At 42.3% G+C, this 12,441-nt stretch overlaps 1 protein-coding gene across 1 annotated transcript in view; it reads right to left on the bottom strand.

The window, feature by feature from the left end:
* Positions 1-6,126, bottom strand: part of FAM91A1 (family with sequence similarity 91 member A1) — a 29,731-nt gene extending 23,605 nt beyond the window's left edge. Inside the window, exons 1-5 of the mRNA XM_033063296.2 lie at positions 5,992-6,126; positions 4,169-4,253; positions 3,322-3,473; positions 2,451-2,508; positions 817-884 (exon numbers count right to left, since the gene is read on the bottom strand). Of these exons, the coding sequence (XP_032919187.1) occupies positions 817-884; positions 2,451-2,508; positions 3,322-3,473; positions 4,169-4,253; positions 5,992-6,063 (435 nt within the window). The 5' untranslated portion in view covers positions 6,064-6,126. The remainder of the gene's footprint in view (positions 1-816; positions 885-2,450; positions 2,509-3,321; positions 3,474-4,168; positions 4,254-5,991) is intronic.
* Positions 6,127-12,441: the final 6,315 nt, after the last annotated feature.

The following is a 12,441-nucleotide window of genomic DNA, read 5'->3' as shown; positions in this document are numbered from 1 at the left end:
TACTTTAGGGAACAAAGTACGACATTCTCAATAAGCACAGTGTTAAAAAAAGTACAGTGAATGTCAATTCATGAAAGAAAAACTGGAGGACACTGTCTATTTATAGAACTAAACAGCTTCTCTTTCATTGCACAATCATTACTTTTTGGTTCACTATCAGCTGCATATTTTGGCAAGTTCAACCTTTCAGTTACAGGACTTTAACCTTTCAGTTAAAGGACTATGAAGGTACTGCAAGAGCACTTCTGAGTTGCCTGAAGAAAGAACTGTTGCAAACTAAAGGCTCTACTTCTGTCAACCATCACAGTGCTTTCCATATCCAAGGATGTCTATGCACTCATTAGCATTGTCTTACAGAAAAACTTAAACACTGCAAGAATTTACACCTAGATGGATCACTGAATAAACTGGGATCTCAATGGCACACACAGAAACATGGAATAATTCTTTCAGAACCAGTATCATTGTTCCCTGCTTATAGTGACCAGGAGACATTAATTATCTGGTATCAAAGCACAGCTCCAAAAGCATAAGATTAACAAAAATTGAAAAAATAATAATTAATATATTTTCCTTTATTATACTTTAATTTTAAACCAAAAAGCTCTTTATTAACTTGAGGAAACATAATTAATAATATATACATAATAAACATAATATAATTAACAATATTAACACTACATCACACTCAATTAGCCACACTATTAAACTGACCAGGTTCAGAAAATTATTCCATTTGTCATTTCCTATGAAATAATATGGGGGAGAGGGACAGAAAGGTAAAGTCAAGGGAGGGAAAATTAAAGACCAACTTACTTTTGAAGACCTACATTGATTCATTAGATCAATATACTGGTTTCTTCCTATGCCAAGAAGTCTTAGACCTGAAAAATAAGTAAGGTTTTATCTGTCTTAAGAAGGGTTTAAGATTAATATTAAACATTAAGGTATTAAGATATATTAAACATTCTTCAAAGAATCAGACCTTCTTCTTAAATAACCTTTTTATTTACTCTTATCCAAAATAAAAGGACAGTTATAGGAGCTAAATTCATTCCATAGTCCCACTCTTCCACTGTGCAATGGCTAAGGAAAAAAAAAAAAAAAAAAGAAATCCCCTATCACACATGTCACAGGGTAACAGGTAGTAATCCAACTCCTCTCCTCCTATACTCCCATCAATTAATACTGACAGTGTTTCTTTCCCTTAACATAGCCCATGCCATGCATTGGATTAGAACTCTCAGAATTAGACACAAAAGGCCACAATCTTCTAAGGAATATGATTAAGATATAGTTGAGTTAAACTGAATCAATATTTAATTCCATAGTCTCTAACTTTCAACCATTAAGGAACCACAAACAGAAACTAGAAAACTATTCATTAGTTTTAAGCCATATTCTGTCTCAGCTTTAGCTCCAATTTCTAGCTCAACACTAGTATTTCTGTTAAAATGTAATTAGGGAAATTTAAGTCAATTACACTGTAGTCACTAATCTGCAGCTGTGCTAAGACAACAGAATTGTTGAGGGCAACAGAAATCAAATAAAAACAGGAAAGCCTTTTCTTTCTTCAAACTCCTCACTAACACTACATTTCCAACAAGCAAAATGGTGCTGAGGAAAGTTCCTCCTCATCTGTTTCCCTGCTGTAAACATTACACAGAGGCTATCCAGTAGTTAACTAAGAATATCCTTCTAAAACCAAAACCAACTGTCTTCAATAGCTGCAGGCTACTCCTCACCTGATTACATACTATCCTTAAAAAGAACTTTATGAATGCATACCAAAGGCAAGGAATTGTGTGTTAATTACAGACAACGTTTCAGTGGCAGGTTAATTACCTCCCTGTGCTATCAGTTTACATTTTGCTCTATAAGAGGTCTCAGTAGGCTATAGATCTTACTCTGTTCTCCTCCACCAGGTTCAAGGTTTTTGCTTTCCTAAGCTTCCCATCCCATAACCAGGTGTAATAGATAAAACATCTGGAACATCCAGAGTGTCATAAAATACCAGATCCTCTTGTCTCTCTTTTCTGGTACATCATCCCTCAATCCACATTGATGCCAGATCACAGGAGTGTCAGCAGCCTCTCAGTGTCCTGCTAAAGTCTTCTGCCCAACACATGCCACAAAAAGCACACTAGGAAAGGACCAGGAGCTCAGTTTGCTGATGTGCATCAACGGGAAGTGCAGGCAAACAGGAATGCACAACAAGCAAGGACACAGGTAAGGTTTTGTACCATGCCTCAAATCAGCCCAATTCCAGTCCTGCCTGTACAGACAGAACTCTGTATGAAGAGCACACAAGCCTTAATATCACTATTTAAAAGTTTTTACACCTTCATTCACATGCTCATATTCAAGCTAGCAGATGCCTGCAAATCCATTTTCAGAAGCTCTTCATTTCTAACTCACTGAAAGCAGTAATTCATCTAGGTAATACTTACAGTCAGCAGCAGTGAAGTTGGGTAAAGAATCATAGCTTTTTTCACTGTTCATTATATCCTTAAAAAGAAAATAACACTTTAAAGTTGCAAGAAGACAGTAATCGTTTCAGAGACAAAGGTCCAAAATTCTGCCTGTTCTTTTTGCTTTAAGAGTGAAATGAAATTTAAATAAATTTATTAAAGTCAGTTACCTTATCAAACTTGACAATTATTGGATTAATCATTACACAGTAAGATAATTACATAAAATGTGAGACTTCTGTTTAATGTAAGCTTTGCGAAGAAAAACGGCTGAAAGATTAATGCATAAAGTCCTGTATTTCTCTTCACAAAAATAAACCAGTACACAGAATTGTTAACTAATAACAGAATAAACAAACAACTAATCCATTATGTCTGCAATCACTATATACAAAAATAAAAGAGAAGCACTTCAAATATCCAAGAAAAATAGAAGAAGGCTGCCAGATTGCTGACAGAAAACAGAACCATCCTTGTTCCCAAAAAAAAATATCTGCTTCAGGCTTCTTATAAAGTTTTATGGTTAAAATGAGGTAACTCTTTTACAGATTTTTTTTTTAAGTGAAGACTCACAAACCTCAAACATCAAAGGAGAAAGTCTGGTCTCAGAACAAGACCCACCCCACCTCCATACGACAAAAGTCCAGCTCTTGAAAGGCTAATGGGGCAGAAGGGAAAACACTGCAGGTAAAAGCAGTTCATTACTAACTTTCCTTACTGTTTCTTTACTTCTTGGCAGGCCTACACAAAATCAAAAAAACTACCTGACACTGCTTTGTATGCATTACTGGGCCATTACCACCACCTGCAGAGAGAGAACAACACCCTCCCACCACAGTTCTGCACTCACCTCCATTATGCCTGTGTAATAGGAAAATGGTGTTACCCTCAGACCTTTTACCATGATGTCAGACAAATGATACGGGTACAACATGAGATGATCTCGACTGTATTTTAACAGATCTTCATAGTATTTACGCTCATCTTTCTTGACATGCTTAACTACAAGGGGGGAAAAAGTTACAATGTTCTATGATGTTCAACTTTTTAAAAAAATGTTACAACAAAGGATTAAAAATAGCATAATGGCAAATGATAGAAAACTACAAGCAAAATAAAGTAGTGGAGCAAGGAATTCAGCATCCAAGGATTTCTACACATGATACAAGTAGCCTCAGAGACTTTAAGGAACAGATTTATCTAAAAGGTTACCAGGAAGTGGCCCATTGAGACAGAACTCATGCAGTAGAAAATTATCTTTTACTTAGTGAAATTATTATCTGCTTTGTGAAGACAAATGGATTCAGTCAATGTAAACTAAATTGAAAGTCTACAAACAAGTCATAGCCAAAAGCTCCTGTGAGTCAGGGTACCTGTCTGCATCTCACCTAGTGACAGGCCTAACTAGCCAAACCATCTCTTAACAGCTCTTAAATTTCTTGGAAAATGGCAGCAGAACTACAGTAGGAATTCAGTTCCACCTGCCAACTCAGTAACCTTCAGGAGTGCTTTGCTAGAAAAGTTGTCAAATGGACTCAAAAGTCAGGATTTTTCATGCTTTTCTTATTTAGAAGCATTTATTTTCAAGGAAGGAAGGACCTTTGAACTGGACATGTTCTTGCAGTTTTACAGTAAAGACAAGCCTCCACACAGAAGAACGGGGCAGGAAGCAGAAGTTACTTTGCTTCTTTACTCACCTAAGTTATTCCGGTACCGCAACTGATTGCGGATGCTGTAGAGTACAACTTGCCTTTCATATTCCCTCTGGGAGTTTCCAAGACCCTTGAAAACATAAAGGCTTTTTAACTGACTTGCACAACCCCTCACCTTAGAGTTAAACCACTGCCAAGTGTCTTATAAACAAACATATGCAGGCAGCTGTCATTGCTCAGGAAGTCCCCCAGTTCAACGTGACAGTATCTTTAGTCTCTCTCTGAGTCCAAAAATGCCTTTAAATAGGCCTCTACTTAGATTCATATTTAAGCAATAATTTTTAGATTATTTTATAATACCACTCTGATAAAAAGGGAGCATCTGATTTTCAAATGAAAGACATGATGCATCAAACATTTACCAAACATTCAGTGCCATTCAGCCTTGAGGAATTACCCAGAATCACTGTAGCACAAACAAGCCATGGTGAATGATGTGAAGCTTTATTTGATGCAGCTAGGAAACTTTTAACACCAAAAAAAACGAAAAACCAACCAAGAGAAAAAAAAAAAAAACAAAAAACAAACCAGGAAACAGCCCAAGTTGCAGCTTGACGGAAGTAAAACTATCAAGTGATCCCAGGTCACAAGATTAAGGAACAAGGACAGCACATTGGTTGACTACCATGAAAGAAGATAAAAAGAGAACTTTGGTTCATACTCCAGATGCCTTATTTCAAGAACTCCCCTCAATAGTCCCCATATTACTCTTCTACTCTTCATCTGCAACAAGTGTTCTGGGCTGTTTGGTTTTTTTCTCTTCCCACTCCTCGTTCTCTCATTGATGCTTATACTAAAAGAGATACTTTGACAAAAAGATACTTTACTGCACATATGGGATAAACAATAAAGTTGCACACAAACTGCAGAATCAGGTGTTAGAAAAGCAACACCTGATGTCAGAGACAGGGTCTGGAATTTATTAAATATCCAAAGAGGAAGCTAAGTGTTTGCTAAAGGACAAAAATATTGAGGATAATACTAACAGTATAAAGTAGACAAAACAGCATTCCAGAAATTACATTAAAGTAAATAACACAATAAACACTGGCATATTTTCTATCCTGAATCACTCAGATGGACAGATAAAGAAAAATCATCATTTATTCTCCTCCTACAGCTCCTGGAATCAAAAACTCAAGAAATTGCACTACTCATGGCCTGCAGCAACTACTCATCCTCTCCACCCTTCCTCTGTGCAAGAGCAGGAATTGTTTAACACCACCTGCCTTAAAGCAGTGTAAGACTTTGGAACAACAACCTCCTCTCAACTTAACTCAATACCCTCCCCTTTGCTATCAGAGGCCTATTAAGTCCAGGCAATCAAAATTTCATGAGGTTTTCTTTTCCATGAGCCACTTGCAGCAAACAATTCTCTGCCTACTGAAACACGGGGCTGCACAAGCCTCCGAAGGCACCTGTCCCGCTCCGGCTCCCACCACTCGGACTGGTAAGGGACACCCGGCTGAGCTGTTTCACACCTGCACAAGGTGGGGATCCCACCCGTCCCTGCGGCCACTGGGGCCCCAAGGCACCCCGAGCCACCCCTCTCCTCACTGAGGCCACACACACATGTACACTCCCCTCTTCTCACATACACAGCACGCAGCGTTTTCTTATCCGCTTCTCCCCAGAGACAGCAGGCACACACACAGAGCCCCCTTTCCCCTCACAGGGGCCGTGCACACCCCATATCCCCCTGTCCCACAGAGCCCCACAGCCCCCGCGGGCCCGCCCGCCTTGCCCGGGGGCAGGCAGGGCCGAGTGCCCCGTGTCCCCCTGCCGCTCCCCGGGCCGGCAACCCGCACCTGCCTGACGCTGGCGGGCAGCCGGGCCCAGGGGTAGTTGTGGCGAATGTGGAACTCCACGTCGATGTTCATGGCGAGCAGGCCGGGCCGCGGGCCCCGCCGCCGGGAGGCGCTCCGGCCCGGGAAGGAGCCGCTGCAGCCCCGGGGAGGAGGCGCTGCGGCCCGGGGCCGCCCTGCGCTGCCCTGCCCTGCCCTGGCCGCCGCCTCCCGCCGGCGCCGCTGCCCCGGACCGCCCCGAACCGCCCCGGAAGCGCCGCGCACGCAGTTCCGCGGGCGGGGCGGGCGCGCCGGGCCGGGCCGGGCCGGGAGCTTTGGGACACGGCACGGGTCTCTCGGGGCGGCGATCGCTCGCCTTTCTGCGACCCCCGACCGCGGGCTGACACTGACCGGGAGCAGAGCCGAGCCTGAAATGCCTGTGCTGCTGCCTAGTTCGGTTTAACAACAGTGTCCTCCTAGTGCCGCTCGGGACACCCCCGGGCAGCCGCGAGTGCTGCTCAGAGCAAGGGGCGCAAACGAAAATTCCACGGCAGGGAATCACAGAATTAATTAGGTTGGGAAAAAAACGCCAATATCGTCAAGTACAACCTGTGGCCGAACGCCACGATGTCAAATAGGTCATGGCAATGAGTGCCACATCCAGTTTTAATTTAAACACCTCCAGGGACGGTGACTAAACCACCTCCCTGGGCAGACTGTCCCAGAGTGGAATGGAATGGAAGTGGAATGGAATTGAATGGAATGGAAGTGGAATGGAATGGAATGGAATGGAATGGAATGGAATGGAATGGAATGGAATGGAATGGAATGGGAATGGGAATGGAGTGGAGTGGGAATGGAATGGAATGGAATGGAATGGAATGGAATGGAATGGAATGGAATGGGAATGGAGTGGAGTGGAGTGGGAATGGAATGGAATGGAATGGAATGGAATGGGAATGGAATGGAATGGGAATGGAGTGGAGTGGGAATGGAATGGAATGGAATGGAATGGAATGGGAATGGAGTGGAGTGGAGTGGGAATGGAATGGAATGGAATGGAATGGAATGGAATGGAATGGAATGGAATGGAATGGAATGGAAGTGGAGTGGGAATGGAATGGAATGGAAGTGGAGTGGGAATGGAATGGAATGGAAGTGGAGTGGGAATGGAATGGAATGGAATGGAATGGAATGGAATGGAATGGAATGGAAGTGGAGTGGGAATGGAATGGAATGGAATGGAATGGAATGGAATGGAATGGAATGGAATGGAATGGAATGGAGTGGGAATTGAATGGAATGGAATGGAAGTGGAGTGGGAATGGAATGGAATGGAATGGAATGGAATGGAATGGAATGGAAGTGGAGTGGGAATGGAATGGAATGGAATGGGAATGGAATGGAATGGAAGTGGAGTGGGAATGGAATGGAATGGAAGTGGAGTGGGAATGGAATGGAAGTGGAATGGAATGGAATGGAATGGAATGGAATGGAATGGAATGGAATGGAATGGAATGGAATGGAAGTGGAGTGGGAATGGAATGGAATGGAAGTGGAGTGGGAATGGAATGGAATGGAATGGAATGGAATGGAATGGAATGGGAATGGAGTGGAGTGGGAATGGAATGGAATGGAATGGAATGGAATGGAATGGAATGGGAATGGAGTGGAGTGGAGTGGGAATGGAATGGAATGGAATGGAATGGGAATGGAATGGAATGGAATGGGAATGGAGTGGAGTGGAGTGGGAATGGAATGGAATGGAATGGAATGGAATGGAATGGAATGGAATGGAATGGAAGTGGAGTGGGAATGGAATGGAATGGAATGGAATGGAATGGAATGGAATGGAGTGGGAATTGAATGGAATGGAATGGAAGTGGAGTGGGAATGGAATGGAATGGAATGGAATGGAATGGAATGGAATGGAATGGAATGGAATGGAAGTGGAGTGGGAATGGAATGGAATGGGAATGGAATGGAATGGAAGTGGAGTGGGAATGGAATGGAATGGAAGTGGAGTGGGAATGGAATGGAATGGAATGGAAGTGGAATGGAATGGAATGGAATGGAATGGAATGGAATGGAAGTGGAGTGGGAATGGAATGGAATGGAAGTGGAGTGGGAATGGAATGGAATGGAAGTGGAATGGAATGGAATGGAATGGAATGGAATGGAATGGAATGGAATGGAATGGAATGAAGTGGAGTGGGAATGGAATGGAATGGAATGGAATGGAATGGAATGGAATGGAATGGAATGGAATGAAGTGGAGTGGGAATGGAATGGAATGGAATGGAATGGAATGGAATGGAATGGAATGGAATGAAGTGGAGTGGGAATGGAATGGAATGGAATGGAATGGAATGGAATGGAATGGAATGGAATGGAATGGAAGTGGAGTGGGAATGAAATGGAAGGGAATGGAATGGAATGGAATGGAATGGGAGTGGAGTGGAGTGGGAATGGAATGGAATGGAATGGAATGGAATGGAATGGGAATGGAATGGGGGCTGCCGCAGCTGAGCATGCCCCGCTCTGCACGGCGAGGACTCAGAGCTCGCAGCCCTGAGTGCCGGGAGCATCATCCCATCCAGAGACACTGCTTCAAATAAAACACAGCAGGTGTTTCAGCCCCTCCTGATCTTAGGATCTAGCTGCTTCTGAGTTGTTTAAAATTTTACCTGTGTCCAAGTCAGTGCCAAGCATTTTCTTACTGGTGGGGAATTACTGATGTGGGGAGGGCTCTCTGTTTTTAACACTATGCAACATTTTAGTGAATAATTTTATGTTAAAAAAAAAAAAAAAAACCAAACAAGCATGTGAGGCTCTGATCCCTAGTGCCATTTTTCAAGGCTCTTTGCTGCATTCTCAGTAATAACCTTGGAGCAGTGGTGACAGCTGGAAGGGCACCAGTAGCAGCAGAAGGAAACTCAGTGCTCTGTTATGTTTGAGTAAATCCCTAGAGAACTACGGACCCAGTTCTTCATCAGCATCACTGGCATCTTCAGGATCCCACTGACATGTAACTGCAGAAACACAAAGCCCACTGTTTTGTGGGACGTGCCCCACAGTGCCAACACAGAGTTCCCTGCAGTGAGGAGCAGCTCGCACAACCTCCAGAGTCTGTACAGCCTCCCTGTTCTTATCACCGGTGGGATTCAGTCCAGGAACAGTCATAGCCTGCAAATCTCCCTTCATCCCTCAATTCTTTTTAACACCATTTGTTGGGTTTCTTAAGAACCCTTCTCTGCCACACCCCACAATGGTTTATAAATGAGCTGTGAAAAGACATTAATAAAAAACGTGGTTTACCTTGCCCCTTGCCACATAAACCAGATGGTACAGGTCGTTGGCAGGTACTGTCTGTTTGCTTTTGATACCAGCAGTTAAGCTACACCTCTAAATAGGGCAGGACAATTTTTTTTTTTTTTTGTGGATGGTTCTCAGGTAAATGTTCTTGTTAGAGATACCAGCATCTGAATAGTATTTTCAGTAAGACATAGATGTGAGAATCCACAAGCTAAAGATTCAGATGCTCAGAGTAACACTAATTTAGGAAGTATTCCTCTTCTAGTAATATAATTAATATTATATAATAATATTGCTATCACCTGCCTCAGACTTTTCAGTTATAAGACTGGCAAAAGATAAGAAAAAGCAAGACAATTACAAAGAAACTATTAACACAGAATAGATCTTCAAAAAGGCAGTGTAACTTAGCAGATCTGTGATTAGAAGTGAACAGTGAAAGTACTTGACTTTTAACAGGATTTTAATTTAGTACAAGAAAGAATACCATACAACAATTTTTTCTCTGTTTATTAATGAGTTTGAGAACATAAGCTAAGTCAACCAAATTGATCAGTGAGAGTAACACATAGTTTTGCTACTGATAGCCTATTTGCATGTTTAGATAGACCATTTGCATGCACAGCATGGTACAGTAGGGCTCAATCAGCTGCTTGTTCTAAATCTTTCACTAGTTGCACCTTCTGGACTTCTGTATTTTACTCACAGTCGGTGAAAGCAGTAGGAATGCCAGTCTGTGAGCTTATGAGTGTTCCCTGACCTCAGGCTCAGTTTCCAGACAAACCCCAGAGTTGCTTTCCCTCTAACTATAGTATTTTCTTTAATATTAGTTGGAATGTCTTTATTCCAAAAATATTCTGAAAGAAGTGGATAGTACCCAGATCATTAAAGGCCTTGATGATGCATTTGAGATACTATGTTACCACAATTCTGGATCAATTTCTCCATGCTCACGTTTATATTTTTGCATTACTTGTGTTTGAACACGATGAGCAATGCTGATTTGTTTTTTCAGTGTGTTTGAAAGGCAGTAAGGTCTTTGCACCTATCAATCTACTTAAAATTGAGACTCATTACTGCATTTTCAGTACTCATTACTGCTTTTTACATAGTCACTTAGATTTTATATCCCCTGAGCTACTATAAATTAAAATGTATTTGTTTTGGTTTCTTATTTTTATCTGAGTATCTTGCCTAAGGTCTAAAGGAGAACCTTGGCTAGCTGTCAGGGGTCTACCAAGCTACCCTCCCACTCCCCATCCTCTAAAGAACAAGGAGAAAGAATAAGGCAAGGAAGCTCATAGGCTGAGATAAAGACAGTGACGATATTCACCAATTCCTGTTCATGGGCAAAACAGGCTTGACTTTGGGAAATCAGTTTACTTTATTGCCAATTGAAAATAGAGTAGGATAGCAAGAAGCAAAGAGAAAATTAAAAACATTTTCTCTACCCCACCCTTCTTCTTAGGCTCAACCTCACTCCTTCATTCCCAACTGGTCAACTCCTTTCCCTGAGTGGTGCAGGGAATGGCCAGTGGTGGTTTCAGTCAGTCCATAATACTTTGTCTCTGTTACTCCTTTCTCCTCAGGATCTCAGGTCCTGCAGAAAACTTGTGTCTGCATGGGCTCCACTCCACAGGTTATCATTCCTGCCAGGAGCCTGCTCCAGCATCAGCTCTCCATGACTGCAGTTTCCCTCAGGGCACATCCACCTGCTCCCATGTGGGATCCCCCACAGGCTGCAGGAGCATCTCTGCTCCCCCTTGGACCTCCATGGGCTGCAGGATCATCTCTGCTCCCCCATGGACCTCCATGGGCTGCAGGAGCATCTCTGCTCCCCCGTGGACCTCCATGGTCTCAGGGGCAGCTGCCTCACCATGGGCTGCACCATGGGCTGCAGGGGAATTTCTGCTACAGCACCTGAAGCACCTCCTGTCTCTCCTTCTCCACTGACCTAGGTGTCTGTAGGGCTGTTTCCTTCACACTTTTCGCATTCCTCTCTCACAGCTGCTGGCCAGTAATTTTTGCCATTTGTTAAATATATTATCACAGAGGCACCACCAGCATCATTGATGGGGCTCAACATTGGTCTGGGTAGTGTTGATTTTAGAGTCAGCTGGCCCTGGCCCCAGCATGAGGGCACCCCCTGGTCTCTTTTCAGAAAGGGCACCCCTGAAATCCCCTGACTATCTAAACCTGATCACATAAACCAAATTAAAGCTCTGAGATTCTGTTCAAATGTTTTGTAGAGCTGAGGGTCCTCAGTGGCACATTAAATTCTATTAAATTCCACAAGGTTTGATAGAAACCCTTCAAAGGAGGCATCTTTCTTTCTAATATGTTTGGAAAGTTTGTGTTAGGTGCTGCAACATTTTTATGTTTTTCACCATTGTAATAACAATTAGATAAATTGGTATGTATAATATTGGGGCTTACATTGCGAAATCTTGATTTTCCGTGGAGAAACCAGTCAGCTCCATGACACAACAGGATGTGATATTAGATAGTAGGGATAATAAAGCCACCATGTAATAATGGATACACCCCACCTTGCAATGACTAGAATTTAAATAATGTCAGAAGTTATTGATTAACCCAGGGTTAGGTAGTATTTAGCGATTCCAACTGCATCCTTGTTTTATTGAAGAGTAGAAGAGTTGCACCTTCCACATTCAGGCTAAGCAAAAATGGGCAGTTCACATGTAAGTAGTTACTTAATTTGGATTGTCAAGAATGCAATAATTTCCTGGTTTTATGTTTGTCGATTTTCATTTTATATGGCATTAATACAACTGCAAGTAAAGATTTAAAATCAAAATCTACTTTGTGGGGGAAACTTTTATGCAGCTGGTAGCATTGCTTCATTGCTGTACATGAATAAGTCCTGAGTGCTTCAAAGCTCCTTGTGGCTTAAACAGGGCAGCACTTTCATTTTGAGAAAACGATGCCCAGGATGTCCTGGAAAAACTAATTTTAGTTAGTTTAGCAAATTTGTGTTGGAACATTCTGAACACTAAAATAATTCCCTAAAGATATATGAAAAACTTACTGTCTCAAAGGCCAACACTTTCAAATTTGGCTGTTTATCACAGAACAATAGGGACAGGAGTAATTTCAAAGTGTAGTGTTTAGAGAAGGCCCCAGTTAAAATCCAGGTGT

This window comes from Catharus ustulatus, chromosome 1 (genome assembly GCF_009819885.2).
Source record: "Catharus ustulatus isolate bCatUst1 chromosome 1, bCatUst1.pri.v2, whole genome shotgun sequence".
NCBI lineage: Eukaryota > Metazoa > Chordata > Aves > Passeriformes > Turdidae > Catharus > Catharus ustulatus.
This window is presented reverse-complemented; position numbering and strand designations above follow the sequence as displayed.